This window comes from Coenobita brevimanus, chromosome 93 (genome assembly GCF_032717465.1).
Source record: "Coenobita brevimanus isolate Jiangsu-jjx chromosome 93, ASM3271746v2, whole genome shotgun sequence".
NCBI classification, from domain to species: domain Eukaryota; kingdom Metazoa; phylum Arthropoda; class Malacostraca; order Decapoda; family Coenobitidae; genus Coenobita; species Coenobita brevimanus.
In genome coordinates, this window is record NC_137046.1 from 26,935,458 (window position 1) to 26,952,732 (window position 17,275).

Here is a 17,275-nt window from a genome sequence, read left to right on the forward strand (position 1 = left end):
GCCACTCCTCAATCTCAAGCTTTCTCATTGCCACTTCACCACCTCTCTAAGGACTCTGTCAAAGGCCATTTCCAAATCAACAAAAACAAATTACAATTCCCTTTTCTTTCCTGCATATTTTTCTGGAAGCTGTTAAACATAAAATATGGCAACAGTGGTCCCTTTGCCTGGCAGAAACCCAAACTACATCTCATCAATATTCACTCTTTCTCTAATCATATCTCTAGAACTCTCTGCATTGCACTCAATATCTGGCCTCTATAATTTCCTCCTTCCAGGGTATCGCTCTTCCCTTTGTTCACATTTACAATTACACTCTTCAGCCAGTCATCTGAGACAACACACTCATATATAATCGTATTTATCAGGTCAGTGACTAACCTCACTCCTATATCTCCTGAGGCCTTCAGCATTTCAGCAGTCAACCCAGAAACACCGGCTGCCTTATCCACTTGCATCCTGCCTATTGCACCACTCACAGTAGCAGCGTCGACCAAGGGCCAAGGGTCAAACACTGGATCTGCTGGCTCCAAACCTTCCCTGTCCCAGTCAAACTCCTCATTCAACAACTGGCTGTAATGCTCTCTCCATGCATCTTTGATACCCCCACTGTCCACCACTACCTTTCCTTTATCATTCTTCATACACTGCACACCTATGGCATACCTATTGTCCCTCTTCATCTGATATGTCACCTTAAATATCATATTCCTCCTTTAGGTTCCTTTAGATTATCAAGTAAAAGTTACTGTGACTCAGACTTCGCCCTGGAAACCTCTTTTCTAGCCCTATGCTTGGCAGCCACATATTCCTCTCTCTTACCACCCTTCCTCCATTCCTGGAAAGCCTTCTTTTCTCCTTAACTGCAGTTTCTACACCCTCATCCCACCACCAGGTTACTTTATGTCTTGGTGGGCCTCTTGTCCATCCACATACTGAATCAGTAACTCTCAAGAGGTTGCTCTTGAGGGCTCTGTACTGTTCATTAATGCTTGTGTCAACATCTCCCTGTTCAGCCACCACTCTCCTCATCTCCCTATTGAAGGCATCCCTTACTGTTTTCTCAACTTCCATATTTCTCTCCTTGGTGCGTTGGTCCTCTTTTTCATCATCTGCTCCTTAAGCACCATGTCAAGTAACTTGTGTCGCTGCACACACTACTCGCTCCATATAACTTTAACAACCTTCACTAACTTTCCATCAGCTTTCCTGACCAGGAAATAGTCTATCTAGCTGTTATTTCCTCATGACTCATATGTAATCAACCTACTCTCTCCTTTCCTAAAATGTGTGTTGCACACAATCATGTTCACTGCTTCCTCAAACTCGAGAATCCTTTCCCCTTCCTCATTTCTTGTACCATATGTACATCCCCCAAATACTCCTTCATATAGTTGAGCGGCTTCACCTACATGACCATTTAAGTCTCCTCTCAAAACTACAATCTCTTCATTTCCCATACCACTTCAAATCTAACTGTCTCTACCTCATCCTCAGTTATGTAAATAGTGTTCTGTGTTACAGGAAACCATAAGGCTTGCCATTCACTGCAGTCACTTAAAGGCAGCACTACATCAAGCACGTAAATGATGGGTGATCCCACCTACCAACAGTAGTGACAAAAAAAGATATCAACCTTCCTGCAGGTGGCCCCAGGGGATTACTTTAAACAACAGTGGCAGATTAATGGGATAAATTTTACCCTATGACAGTTAATGATTTCACGTGATGAATAATATTATCTGATGTTAGCCAGAAATAAATATCTAAGTTCAACAATAACACAATATTCAAAGGGTTAAAGGGAAATTTTATGCAAAGACAGACATTTTATCATTGCCTAAAACCAAAGATTATGCCTGACCTGGTAGAAGATATGTCGTGCTAGGCGCCAGTGAGGGTCTTCATTGGGAAAGAGGATGCTCTGGCGACATACACCAAATGCCATGAGGACCACCAGCAGCAACACCACAAAGTAAGCCATGTTCTTGATCATTTTGCCCATCATCATTACCAGTGGCCCAAGGTACTTGTTGGCGGACAGGATTTCCAGGATTCTTAAGTACCTGATTATGTATGTGGGTATCAGTATAAATCTGGAGCAAATGACATTAATTGTGGATATACAGCATTAAATAGATGCAAAGGTAATTTAAAAAAAGAAAAGAAAACTTGTTTGCTGATTAAATTGCTATGATCTTAAGTACCTCACTGTGTGACTGTACAGAAGTACAAATATGGAGAAGTACATAATATCCAATAGCAAAAATGAGGCACATAAAATGAACAGCACAAATGTTACGTAAATCCCTTCACTGTGATAACGTGCCCTGTGTGTATCTAGGCAATAGGAGAACATAAGAACATACTCAAAGTGCTGTAAGCCAATACTTTACTATGGGGATTGCAGAGGGCTATTAAAAGCTTCATAGCTCCTCCTCTTACTTATCATATATAGTACTGAGAAGAAAGATAAGCTCCACCCACCTTTTTTTATCCTCCTCCTCCTCCTCCTCCTCCTCCTCATCATCATCATCACCTAATCTGGTGTTGCCCCATGAGGAGTGTAGAAGCCTGGGGCTAGGCAAGTTGGTCCTAACATTTAAGATGAGAGTGACTAGCCTCACCCATTATTATCATCATCATCATCATCATCATCATCATCGTCATCATCATCCTCATCACCACCTAATCTAGTGCTGCCCCATGAGGAGCGTAGGAGCCTGGGGCTAGGCAAGTTGGTCCTGACATTTAAGATGAGAATGACCAGCCTCACTCATCCCTGAGTGGCATTACGTGAGCAATAAACCCCAACCACTCCTTGGGTATAAACCTGCACTGGCTCAATCTGACTGGAGCACCCCAATTACCCACTAAACCACCAGGTGCCATAATTTGGTCATATGGTTACCACCCAGCAGAGTAAATGGTTTCCTGGTGCACAGGAAACCACTTGGCCTGTCACTCACTGTAGAGTCACCCACAGACAGAAGGAAAAGGAAAGAATGAAAGAAAGAAAAAAGGAAGGGAAGAAGAAAGGAAGAGAGGAAAAGACAGGCACCTGAGAGCATCACTACAGTGAGTGAGTGGATGGTGTGCGCCCCCACCTACCACAACTTTTTTGATCCACCAATAAAATCTATTGACTAATAATTGTGGGATTGGTGGACCATAGGGGAGGAGGCTTCAGCGTCTGTATGACAGTGGTCTGAGATGCATTATTCTCATGGATTATCACTCTCATCTTAAAAGCCAGGACCAACTTGCCTCACCCCGGGATCTTATGCTCTTCATGGGGCAACATAGGAGTGGATGATGCATGGATGGATTACCCCCTTTGTAGTGACCCATGGCTGAATTATAACTTACAAGTGAATATTGGTGATTTATGTGATTCAACATGTGGTGATGATTGCATGGTAACAACACTGATGGATGGCTCTGAAAGTGATGACTCCTCTGATGAAGCCTTCGATAGTGATGGGTTTAGTGATAATGAGGCGAGGGAAGTAGACGGAGGTGGCAATTATTTAATGACATTTTCAGTGATAGACCAAATATGATGCTTGAATGCACTGGTGGAAATTCGGGTCTGAACCCTGCAACTGATGACTATGCCTTTGTATCCCCTTCTGATGCATTCAAGGCTAGGTTTTTCAACTTCAGAGTCAGGGGAAGGGAGACTCCAGTTTATTGGTCTATTTATCTATTGCCAGATGCCTTAATCCCATAAGGGGTGGTCACAAACAAATTGCCTCCATGTCACCCTGTCCCTTGCCATTTCACTGACCTGCTCCCAGCTCACATCCCCCTCTTTCATATACCTCTCCACTCCATCCCTCCACCTCATCCTCGGCCTCCCCCTCCCTCTCCTCCCCTCCACCTCACTCATATACACTCTCCTCATCAGTCTCTTGCTCTCTATCCTCTCCACATGGCCAAACCACTTCAATGTGTTTCTCTTAACGCTTCCTATCAAATCCACATCCATACCACAATGCTCCTTCACTTCCTCATTCGTCAGTCTGTCTCTCCAAGTGACTATGCTCCTCTCAAAAAACTCATCTCCACAGCCCTCACTCTTGACTTCTGTCCCTCTAACAAGGTCCAAGCTCACTTCCATATGTTAGCATTGGTATCACAATACTATCATGCAGGAACTTTTTCACTTCCATACTCACTTCCCTGTTTCTTATAACTGCTTTCAAAGAACCAGCAACCCTTCTTCCTTGTTGAACCCATTCAAGCACTTCACCCTCTAAACTTCCATCCTTACTCATCACACTACCCAGGTACTTAAATGCATTCACATTTTCCATTTCCTCCTCATCCAACCTCATTGTACATTCAGTGACTTCATTTCTCTCAAAGACCATAACTTTACTCTTCCCTACATTCACCTTTAGATTCCGTTTCTCACATTCTCCGCTAAACCCATTCGTCAAGCCTTGCAGATCCCCTTCATCTTCACTTAACAACACTGTATCATCTGCAAACAACAGTACAGGGAGTTTCCAAACACTGCCCTCTCTCATTAGGGCCACTCCAACATCCACTGCCCTACCTTGTACCTCTTCTATAACCCCATCCATATAGAGATTGAACAACCACGGAGACATGACACATCCCTGTTTCAATCCATCCTTCAAACAGAAAAATTCACTCAGTTCACTGTCAACACACACTGCAGCCTTAGAACCCTCATACATATTATTCACGACATACAACAACTTCCCATTTACTCCACTGCACAATCCTTGTGTATCCACCCTGTCATATGCTTTCTCCAAATCCATGAAGGTTGCATACAACACCTTTCCCATCTCTAGAAACTTTTCCACTAAAGACCTAAGAATGAATATATGATCTACACAACCTCTTCCCTTCCTAAAACCTCCCTGCTCTTCTCCAAACAATTCCTTTTTTAATTCCCTAACTCTGTCACTAGGTATCGTACCATATACTTTTCCTATTACACAAAGACAACAAATGCCCCTTTGATTATCACACACTTCTCTTTCCCCTTTCCCTTTGTACAGAAGAATGATTATACCTGACTTTCGATCCTCCAGGACCTTACCTTCCTCCCAGACCAATCTGCACATCTTCCACATCCATTCTACTACCAGGTTTCCCCCATGCTTCAGCATTTCACTACACACTCCATCGTTTCCTGGAGCTTTCCCCACCCCATTTTGACTTTCTTCACTGCTTCCACAACTTCCATCATACTGCTTTCTTCCCCTGTTGTCACATCCCTCCTTCTCCTAGCCATTCCCCAGCCACTTATATTTGCCTTACTTTCATTCTCTATGTTCAACAATTCCTTACAGTATTCTCTCCATCTGCTCACTTTTTTTCCCTTCTCCACCAGTAATCTACCATTTTTACTTTTCACTCCCTGACTAACTTCTTTAACACTCTGTCAAACTTTCTTTACCTATTTCCAGAACATTTTCTTACATTCCCTCCACTTTACACTCAAATTCCTTCAAAAATCCTCATCCACCCACTTCTTCCTCTCTTTCTAATCTTTTCACCTTCCTCTTCCTCTGTACATATAACTCTCTCTTCTGTCTCTCAATTTCCTCCACACCCCTGTTTCTCATCCACTCACTACTGTATATGCTTTCCTCTTTTGTGCCACAGCCTGTCTCACCTCTTCATTCCACCATGCTGTTCTTTGCACCCCCTTTCGTCCTCTCTTCACCCCACACACCACTTCACATGCTGCACAGATTTCAGTGAATATCTTGCACACACTTTCCATGTCCCCAGTCTGCTCCAAATCATATATACCCAATCGCTCCTCCACTTCTCTCTTACATTCTGCCTTTTTTCCATTCTCTTGTAACCCATCCACCCTTCTTGTAAGAACTACTTCCCTCTGTCCTTCCCTTCTTCTATTTCTCCACTTCATTCCAACCTTGATTTTCACCAACACGAAGTGGTGGTTAGAAAATCCACTCCCCCAGCCTCTATATGCTCTTGCAATTAATTATGTTTTTAACTAGCTATATAAAAAACTGGTATGTATTTTCTTTATATTATTCCACAAGAATTAGGTCACTGCCAGTCAAAGTCAAGTTAGTATCTCTCTCTCTCTTTCTTAAATGCACATTATATCTCACATTCTAATATACTGTATATTTATCAATCATTCCTTTATGCTATGGGATTCAGAGTATACTTTAATGTTTTGCCTATCTGATTATAAATATATACTGGTATATTGTCACATGTCTGTGTATTGTGTCTCGTATTCATAAGTCAATATAATATTGAGCGATACAAACAATGATCATTTACTTCAAAAATAACTACAAAGAATCTCCAGTTTGGAAAAATGGTCACTCCACAAAAACCTCATACAGAGGACTGGAAGTCAGAGCACGCCAGTTGTGAGGAAGGGGTTAAAATGCTGATTAAAACTTATCACAGGAGTGCATCAGATAAAGGGAAGCCCATTGGATCATGTTGGGGTTATCTGTTGAGAACAAAGTCAATTCTAAGATCTAACCAACATGTAAGAGAGAAGGATAGAAAAGAGGAAGGCTCCCCCCCACCCACCACACCATGTGGTAAACCTGGCAGGAAAAAGATTAAAAATATAAGAAAAAAAAAAAAAAAGACAAACAGGCTTGTTAGACTGAACAAGCATGGACATCTTTATAGGAGAGGTAGAAGAGGAATAACCATGAACTAAGTAATACCTAGTCTACAGATCTACTAAAGGAAAGAGTATACACAATAAATGAATGTTCTCATTATGAAACAAATATCTCATGAAGCATACATTTCAATCTAGAAATAAATACTCTGTTAGTTATAGCCTATACAGTAGTTTCAAAACATTTCTCAAGCCAAATTATATATGTATTACAGTGTACTGTCATAGTTTTTGCACTAACTACTGTTGTTAGTAGTTTATTCCATTGTTCTGCTTTGTAAATACTGTAATTAATTCTTCCCAATATTAGTGTTGCATCTTTTACTTTTGAAACTGTAATTTCTTACTTTATTTTTTGTTTATTAACTCTACTAATGGGCACAGCCTTTCCATATTTTCTACTGAAATGACTCTTTTCACAGATTATTTGTTTTTCCTGGATTATCACAGTTACTGAGCATTTTTATAAACTTACCTCTGAAAGCTGTAATGGATTCAGAATGTGTAAAATATTCTGCCAACATCTACCAATGCCTGGTTATATCTAACATTTCCAATGCATGCTTTTAAAATTGAAAGCTCACCGTCAAAGGTCTGACTACGTTAGGTTTGGCTTAATCATTAAGTTTCCCATAGCTTTGACACAGTTTTTATTGTTTTCTTTCCTTGCATTCATTTGAGTATCTTTGATATGCTGACAGATACAGTCGAAACAGTGGTTGCCAAACAATGCAGTCAGTCAAGAGAGATCATCGGTAAATACACCGCTGCAAGTGACCTGGCTGATACCTTAAATACCCAGAAATAGGTGTAGTTTGTTTGTTTGTTTGTTTGTTATCACTTTTTGCAGTAAAAATTCAAAATTAAACTATCTGTGTTGCATATGTACCAAAATCACTTTCCTTGTTTTTGAAAGTTTGTAATAATATAGCTGGAATTGTCGTGCCCATTTTGGTAAAGAACTACTTTTTTTCATAGTATGTGACTGAAAGGAAGAGGACACACCACACAGTGGGTGAATGAAGATGAGATTAATAAGTACAGTACAAAACTGAACTATAACTACTACACTATGGAACAATTTCCCAAATCCAAACATCTGGTATGGAATTGTTCATACCCAGTCAACACTTCACTAAAAGATCGGACCCCCCAAAATGGTCTGACAGCAACTGTGCCAGAGCAACAACCCAAAAGTCCTTAGCATATAACTTTTACTTAAGATCAAAATCATATGAATGACTCAGTTAAATTAAAATTGTTAGAAACCATGCAAAAGCACTAATTAATCTTGCTAAATCAAACTCTCTTCACAACCAAGCATCCAGATTATTAAATAATCCTAATGACAATATGATATTCAGGTCAACTCTCAATTCTTTCAATAATAACTTTAACAAATCATCACCCATTTCCCCACTAAAATCTTCTGATGGTAACACTATAAAAATTAATGAACCGCGTGGTAAAGCGAACATCCTTGTCTGTACATTTGCCAGAAATTCTACCTTAGAGGAAGTCAGTCAGAACGTCCCTGTACTAGAACTCGACTCTCCAGAAATAGCTCCACTTAAGACACACAGTACTGTAGTTACATAAAATCCATTCTAGACAATCTACCAGCCAACAAATCTCCAACTGTTTTGAAAAAGTGTTTCCCAAAACTTGTTGCTGTTCTAGCTGAATTATTCACACTATGTATATGTACTTCCTCATTCCCTAATTCTTGGAAAGAGGCCAATATCCACCCAATTCTCTGATCCCTCTGCTTACAGACCAATAGCTATCACATCTTCTCTTGGTAAAGTATTTGAGACCGTAATTAATAAACACACTGTATAAACATCTTGAATCAAACAACTTAAATAGTGATAAACAGTACGGTTATTGCCACGTAAGATCCAGTGTCGATGTACTCAATCTCCTTCTCATACCATCCATCAGTCAACTGACCATCATGGAGAAACTGATGCAGTAGCCCTTGATATTTCTAAAGCTTTTGTGAGTGTGGCACCGTTCCCCTATCCAAACTCCCTTGCTATGGCCTATCATCTTTTGTTCCTCTGATTTCCTCATATTGTAGCAACAGAAAGATAAAAGTTGATGATGTATATTCCAGTTTCCATTCAATTAATGTTGATGTGCCACAAGGATCAGTTCTGGCTCCAACTCTATTGCTAACTCATATCAATGATCTCTTATCTGTCATCCATAATCCCATTCATTCCTTGCAGATGACTCAACACTTCACAGTTCATTCCCACTTAAACACCCATTCACAAAGTTTAATATCTCTAACTCACAACTCACTACAGCAATCTCCACACATGAAGATTTATTTAAGATCACAGAATGGGGACAAAATAACATTGTACAATAAGAAAACCAAATATACACAATTTACTAACAAATGGGTATTGCCTGACTCCTATATTACTTTCAATGCTATTAATATTCCTGTCTCTAAAAGTATTGAAATTCTTGGTGTTTCACTTAACAGTACCCTCTGCTGGACCTCTCACGTTAGATCACTTGCTAAAACCGATTCAAAGAAACTTGGATTATTGTACAGAGTCCGTAACTTCTTCACTGATGAGCACTTAGCTATGTTTTACAAGAGTCCTGAGTGCTCTCTGCTGGAATATTGCTCACCCTTGTGGAATGAATGTGAAGAGATTGTACTAAAATAACTGGACCAAATTCAGATCAAAGTTATCAGAATTATTAATAACCCTACTATTGCAAATGAACTACAGTGCCTCCCCTACAAGTAAGAAGGAATGTTGCCTCCCTTGCATTATTTTACAGATACTTTTACGGCAAATGTCCTGATGAAGTTGCATTCATTATGCCACCTCTCCACACCTCCCCCCTCACTACACAGGCATCTGGTAGTTCTCATGCCATGACTGTCACACTACCATATTGCAGAACTTTTGCCTATCATAAGTCTTTTTTTCCCCAAACTATATCTCATTGGAACTTGCTTCCCCATGAGTGGTTTCACCCCAAACTTCAACCTACGGCTGTTTAAGTCAATCTGTTACAGATTTTTTATGAATGGAGGACACTTGTAAACAGGTGTAAGGATTATATTTTTATTTGTTTGTTTTTCCTTCTTCCGCTCTGTTATTGTATAAAATAAATAAATATATATATATAGATATATATATATATATATATATACAGTAATCACTCTAATATCCGGACGCCCAATAACCGAACATCCCCACTACCCGGACCTTATCGTCCTGGGATCAAACATTCCCAAAATGGTCCGAAAATCCAAAAAAATTGGAAAAAAAATCGATTTTTTGCCGTCCGTAATTTGAACTTGCCGCGCGCGCCGCGTGAGAGCATTGTTTTGGTTCGTCATTCCTCCGACGTCCGATAGAGCGCCGCTGCGTCCTCCCCACTTCCCGCCTGTCTCTCACCGCGACGAGACCTACGCTCTTCGCCATGGCTGCCCACGTGCTCGCTTTTGTGGTGGTGCCGTACTTGCTGCAAGGCCTCCTGCTGCTCTCTGCCCTACTCTTAGTGTGTGTGATGATGGCCCCGCCTCCTGAGAAAAGGAAGAGAGTGGTGTTGACTCTGGAGAAGAAACGGGAGATATTGGAGAAGGTTGATGCGGGTTGGTCTTCCTCTCGCATTCTCCGCGAGTTCAACCTGGCCCGGTCGACTTTGTTTGATATCAAGCGTTCCCGAGACAAGCTCATGCAGTACACGGCTGACTTCTCGTCGAGAAGCAAACGCAACGTGGAGAGGAAGGTTATGTTTACCCCCAAGTATGCAGAGATCGACCGCTCCACGTTGATTTGGTATCGACAGCAACGTGCAGCTGGTGTGATGGTACGTGGAACGGAGCTGAAGGCTGCTGCTGAGAAGTTTGCAGGGCTTCACGACGCCCTAGACTTCAAGGCATCCGAGGGTTGGCTCTTCGCGTTCAAGTTGCGACATGGCCTTACTAACCGTAAAGCACATGGCGAAGCATTGGACGCTAACGAGGATGGAGTGGACGAGTTTCGGCACAAGGTGAAAGGCTTGATCGACAGGGAGGGCCTCACTCTCGGTCAAGTCTATAACGCTGACGAAACTGGCCTATTCTATCGCTCGGTGCCAACGAACACTCTCGCCGATGAGACGGAGAAGCGTGTACCTGGCCGCAAGCTTTCTAAGGAACGGATATCTGCTTTGTGTTGTGCCAATGCTAACGGCATGCACCGGCTTAAGCCCGTTATTGTTGGCCGTGCAAAGCAGCCTCGGTGCCTTCGTGGGGTGATGGATGTCCTTCCTGTCGTATGGTACCATTCTTTGAAAGCATGGTTCACAGCTGTGATTTTCAAAGACTGGTTTCACCATCACTTCGTCAAGGAGGTCATACATTACCAGACGAAGACACTGGGAATTCCTCGCGACCAGGTAAAGGCTCTCCTTCTCCTCGACAATGCACCTGCCCACCCGTGCGACAAGGACTTGGTTGCTGAGAATGGCCGTATTAGGTGCATGTTTCTGCCACCTAATACGACTGCTCTCATTCAACCAATGGACCAAGGAGTGATCGTGGCAACAAAGCGCCTGTACCGTCGGAAGTTCCTGGACGAGGTGATGGTGGTTCTCGAGGACGAGGACGAGCGCAGGGAAGGACGTGACACTTGAGGCAAGCGGACTTTGGAAAACCTTCGCCGCTACAACATCAAGTCTGCGCTGTACAACTGGGCTAGTGCATGGAAGGAAGTCCCTGTGAAAACTCTTGAAAATGGTTGGTCTCGTCTGCTTCTCGGAACAGATGTGCAGTACGATTTCCTAGGGTTTGACGTGGATGACTTCCATGCACGGCTACGTACGCACGGCGACGATGTTGATGTGGACGATGTTCGTGAGTGGTTGGACGACGACGAGGGCGATCCTGGGTATCAGACGTTGTCTGATATCGAGATCGCGTCTTCGGTTGCTGGTGTCAGTCCCGAACTTGAAGATTCCGACGACGAAGGCGATGATGATGCAGACTCCGCCCAGCAGGACACTACTCCAGCCATCCCCAAGCTGAGCGCACTCCGGGAACATCTAGAGTTCGTCCTAGACTACCTGGAACACCCGGACTGCAACAGGGAGATGGGGCCCTTGGGACTCGTGGAGGAAGTGCGTGCTTTCCGGCAGCACATCATCAATCGCCAGAATCGTCGGTCCTTGCGTCAGTCAACGATTGACAGATTTTTCAGGCCCGTGACCCCCGCTGTGCCAAGCCCTGGTTCCACTCCGTTGCCTCCCCAAGACAGGCCCTCATGCTCCGAGCCACAGCCCAGCACATCAGCTACAGTGGAGTCACCGCTCGACGTGAGTTTGCGGCTGTCTTCAGAGTCTTCTGTAGTCGGTACGCCATCACCACTACCCACCGATGCACCCCTTGGACGCCTGCCAGTGATACTCTCGGGCTCTGACAGTGAATAAACAGCAAGAACTTCTCCACTAGACCACACGGGAATTTTGAGTGTTGTGCAGTGAAAAAAACGGTGTGTTGTGTTAAGGTTTTCAAGTTGGGAGAAAAGACTAAGTAGAAAAGAAATTTAACGTAACTAACCTTCTTTGTTTTGGCTTTGGAAACTTAAAAAAACTTGGGAAAAGTTTATGTGCAACACTTAAATTTAATGGAACATTATTTGGACTAAAGTGAACACTGTGAAAAGAACGGACTTCTGTGTGTTAGTGACTAAGTTCAGTGCAAGACTTCAGGAAGAGTGTAGTGCAAGTGCTTCAGGAAATCGTTCTTACTGTCAGAGTCCGAGAGGAGGCGGTTATTCATCGAGGTGGCCAGGGACTTGCTGTAAGTAGCCAAAATGTTTCATGTTGTACTATTTTCCATACTATATTTACCAGAATGTTTCATATTGTATTTTTTCCCATACTATACTTACCAGAAAGTGTCATACTGTACTTCTTTCCATACTAAACTTACCTCATGCATGTGCAGTAGGAATGTGTTTTTCAGAGTTCGGTTAGGTTCGGTTAGGTTAGGTTCGGTTAGAGTCCATAAGTACCAGAATGTTTATTAATGTATGAACATACTTCTAAACCCACATTTTATGTGTCTATTGCATTTATTTCAGTCATTTATGTGCCTTATTGGTGTGATTTGGGTGTTAAATAGGTGCTATGCATGTCCGGAGGGAGTTGTATAGGTGTTTCTCTGTGTTAGGGTCCGTAAGTACAAGTCCATAAGCTGGGGCCCAATATCCGGACAAAACCAATATCCGAACCTACCTATGGCTCTATTACGTCGGATATTGGAGTGATTACTGTATATATATATATATATATATATATGATTTCCCCAAAACTCCAATATCCATAATATTTTTTTCAATGCAAAATGCAGTGTTGATATCAAGTGTCCTCATATAACCACTACATATTTAGAAGAAAAAGTTTATTTGTGAACAAGTGTTACAACAATATACTATATTACTAATACGAGGTACTTCAGTGCAGTAATCTTGCTGTTTTTAATGCATCAGAAACTCAGCACTTACATCTTCTGATTAGCAAAAAACTTCTGCAGGAATATCCTTTTTTTATAATATTTAAGTCAATTCTGCATCACATTTAAATATACTTGGGGTTTCGTTATCTTGGGATTTATCATGGAAAGATCACATTACCCCTTTTGTACAATCTGCTTCCAAAAGATTAGGTGTGCTAAGCTGACTATGTGCCTTCTTTACCCCTACACTGTTGCTGACTTTATACATGGGTTTTATTTGCCCCTGTACTGAGCACAACTCTGATGTGTGGGGAGACTCTCCAAACACAGCTCTTCTCAACAAGGTGGTGTCAAAAGGATTGTGTCTCCTTAACTCTCCTCCTTTTACAACTCCCCTCTTACTGACTACCTTCAACTTATGTCTCTTAACTGCACTCTATCTCTTATCTACTGCTACTTCAATGGTTACTGTTCCTCTGAACTGTCTGGTTGCATAACTCCATCATATTAGTGGGCGCATAGCACCCATGTGGCAGCAAACTCTCATCCCTTTTCTGACTCTCTAATCCAAGTGTTAACTATTACTTCTAGTCCTTCAAGTATGCAAGAAGTCAACTTTTCAGCTGTCTTCCTCTGTATTTCCTACTGTATATGATCCCCAGTCTTTTGCAAGAAATGTGTAATGAATGGGCCTTGATTTTTTTTTTTTTTTTTTTTTTAAAGAGGAACATTCTTGCAGGTTTCTAGCCTTTGGTTGCTTTTTCCTTGTATAAAAAAAAAAAAAAAAAAACATGCTCAAGGTGCTGCACTGTATTTTTTTATGATTTTATCATAGTTTCCATTATGATTCTACTTTTGAAAATATCCTATTCTCCATAAAGCCTTCAGACCCATGCATTTTTAATTACAAAGTCTGTACTGTATTACAATATTCAAGTAAAATTGTGTTTATTCAAATGTTACTGTGCTGTACTATAATATTTAGCAAATCCACCCAAAACCAAGAACACATACTTCAGGGAGAGCAAGTAAATTTCAAGGCACCTCTAAGAAATGAGCAGGCAAGCCACTCTTTACATTATCCTGGCATTTTAAGTGGTGAAATCCCTATAGCTACTACTCATGCCATGCAGCACCCCATGGCTTTTGGCAACTTGATTTGCTCAGCAGAGAATGAACTTTGATGGTTAAATATTGGCCAAAAGGTGCTATCTTTGAATGAATTTCCTCCTGGTATGGCCTGCATGCTCTCAGTCATGGATAGTGATTAGAACCCTCATGCCCAGTTGGCATTAGTTTGCTTACCTGCATTCCTGATGAGTGCACCACCACCTTGGATTACTATGCTTAAGTAAGCAGCCCTTCTTTCTTAGACTTTTGTTCCTTTGTATCATTACTCACCCAGGTCGATGTTTCCCTTCCTTCTTTGATATCCAAAATCTTCCAGAAATGACTGTGAGCTGCTCACTTACAGCTTTCTATTGACCACTCCCCCCTCGCACCATCTCTTCTTCAGTGTCCTTCCTCTTCCACCTCTCTTTTTTCCTATTTTTATAAATTTTCTTCTCTGTCCTTTTATTTACTAGTTTACTGGGTTTTCTTCCTTCTGCTTGTGTGCCTGTTTCTGGTGCCTCATGCTTTTGGGGGGAGTTTTGGGTCTTTTCTTGTTCTTGTGTCACTGTCTCGTTTGCACATGCTCTCTGGAACCCCATGGTGTGGGGCTCTCATCAGTAAAAAATTTTATCTCATTGACTCTATCTATGGAGCTATGCATTGTTGATGGTGTCTCTAGCTGCACCCTTGCCCCTCTCCTGCATCTCATGTTACACCCCACTGAATGTCGCCAGCTTCTGTCGGTGGCTGACGCCAGTGGTTTTGTCTGCCGGCAGACCTTGGTGCCACGATGGAGCCAGAATATGCAAGCCAATCAGTGTACTCCACTCCCAGCCAATCAGGACGAGACACCACCTCAATGGAAGTTACTTGGGCTAGACCCTGCCTGGGTGGTTCATTGAGGAACTAGACCCACCCAACTATACATCCAGTCCCTAATGTGTATATTTTCTTTTGTTTCTTGTTAGTTTTGGTGTCAAGTATTTATTTGTTATTATAATAAGTGTGTGCAGTGAGGTTGGATGGTGAGGATATGGAGAATGTGAGTGCATTCAAGTACTTGGGTAGTGTGATGAGTAAGGATGGAACTTTGGGGGATGAAGTACGTGAAAGGGTACAGCAGGCAAGAAAGGTTGTTGGTACACTGAAAGCAGTGATGAGAAATAGGGAGGTGAGTATGGAAGTTAAGAAGTCACTGCATGATGGTATTGTGATCCCTACCCTGACGTATGGAAGCGAGGCGTGGACCTTGCAAGAGGGGAACAAGTCAAGAGTGAGAGCAGTGGAAATGAGTTACTTGAGAGGAGCATGTGGAGTGGCTTGGAGGGACAGGTTGATGAATGAAGAAGTGAAGGAACGTTGTGGGGTAGATGTGGATGTGGTTGAAAAGATTAGGAGAAATACACTGAGGTGGTTTGGACATGTGGAGAGAATGGAGAATGAAAGACTGACTAAGAGGGTGTATGTAGGTGAGGTGAAGGGAGGGAGAGGGAGGGGTAGACCGAGGATGAGGTGGAGGGATGGAGTTGAGAGGTATATGAGGGAGGGGGGGGGGGTGAGTTGGGGGGAGGGGAGTCAAATGGTGGGTGACAGAGTGACTTGGAGGCGTTTTGTCTGCGGCCACCCTTTGCGGGATTAGGGCGTCGGGCTATAGATAGATAGATAGATAGATAATTTTGTATTTATTCATTTGTGTATCATCTTTGGTGTTTCCTGCACTTGGGATTTGACATCATTTCTTGTAATAACCTGTGCTAAATGTGCCTGGTCTCAAGTTCATGATATTTAACATCAACAACCACATCCGAACTCAGGATTGTTACAAGTTTGGGAGGCTTGTCCAGGAGCTCAAGTGCTGGACTTCCTGATTAGGGGTGACCTGATTGGGTACATCACTTTGGTCGTCACTCATGTTAGTTCAGAGGTTAATGTAAAGTATAAATTTAACTTAAATTCTCAAGACCGGATTGGCAGCAAATCTCATCCCCATTTCACTACTCTTTGTTGGGTTTTGTGATTGATACAAAATCCGTTCCTTCTACCAACCACGCTTTATTCACATAGTTTACCTGAAGTTCACACCTCAACCTCACTTGATGATATTCATTTTTTGTAATGATATTTAATGCAAAATTCCTGGGGTATGAGGGCATGGTCTCTAACTTTTCATGTAACATTAATGGCGATCTACAGAGACTAGCTCAGTTATTCACGATAAAGCACAACCACTGGTCATTTTGTTGACTGTCATAACTCTGCTATTCCTGTCACAGTCACTGTCCTCTTTAGCAGTTATTCTTCCATGATCTATCTAGATTATTCATGTCCTTGGGTGCATTTTATGGCTGCCCACCTCCATTTAATCATCGAGAGAGTATTGTCTTTTGACCATCCACCTAACTCTCACATAAATTAGGATATTTGTGTTGTAATACACCACCATGTCTTTTAACATGAAGGAATTCGAGAATAACCCCGAAGAAGGGTTAGACACTCTGCAGATGGCGAACACAGAAGATGAAATGACTTACTTGCTGCTGAAATGGAATGTACCATATACCAGTGCAACTACCCATATGCAATGCCATCAGCAGGTATTCAATTACTTAGTAGAAAGAGAATTAATAAAGGAAGGAACATATAATTTGTTTGAGAATGAGGATGACGGTGAAACCAAAGAAACATCCCCCAGAATCACTGATCCTGAGACAGCTTATAAGTTAGCTCAGCTGGAGTTCGAATGTGAGAAGTTTATAGCTGTTCAGTTCAAACATGAACAAGCTGCTCATGAGAAAGAATTCCAAACAGAACTAATGAGACACCAAAATGCAATTCAGTTAGCCAACCTGCAATCACAGCGACCACCCTCACCTCCACAGTTTGATTTGGGAAAAAATCTTAAACTTGTACCTTCTTTTCTAGAATCAGATCCTGAGGGCTATTTCAAACTTTCTGAGAAAACAGCTGAACATTTGGAGTAGCCTTCAGAACAGTGGATATGGTTGCTGCAACCT

The 17,275-nt window shown here is 42.0% G+C and overlaps 1 protein-coding gene across 1 annotated transcript in view; it reads right to left on the reverse strand.

Annotated features, from left to right (window-relative positions):
* The window catches only part of Trpm (transient receptor potential cation channel, subfamily M), a 933,145-nt gene that overhangs the window by 344,310 nt on the left and 571,560 nt on the right, over positions 1–17,275 (reverse strand). The window contains exon 21 of the mRNA XM_080282376.1: positions 1,865–2,066. Coding sequence (XP_080138502.1) covers positions 1,865–2,066 — 202 coding nt within the window. The remainder of the gene's footprint in view (positions 1–1,864; positions 2,067–17,275) is intronic.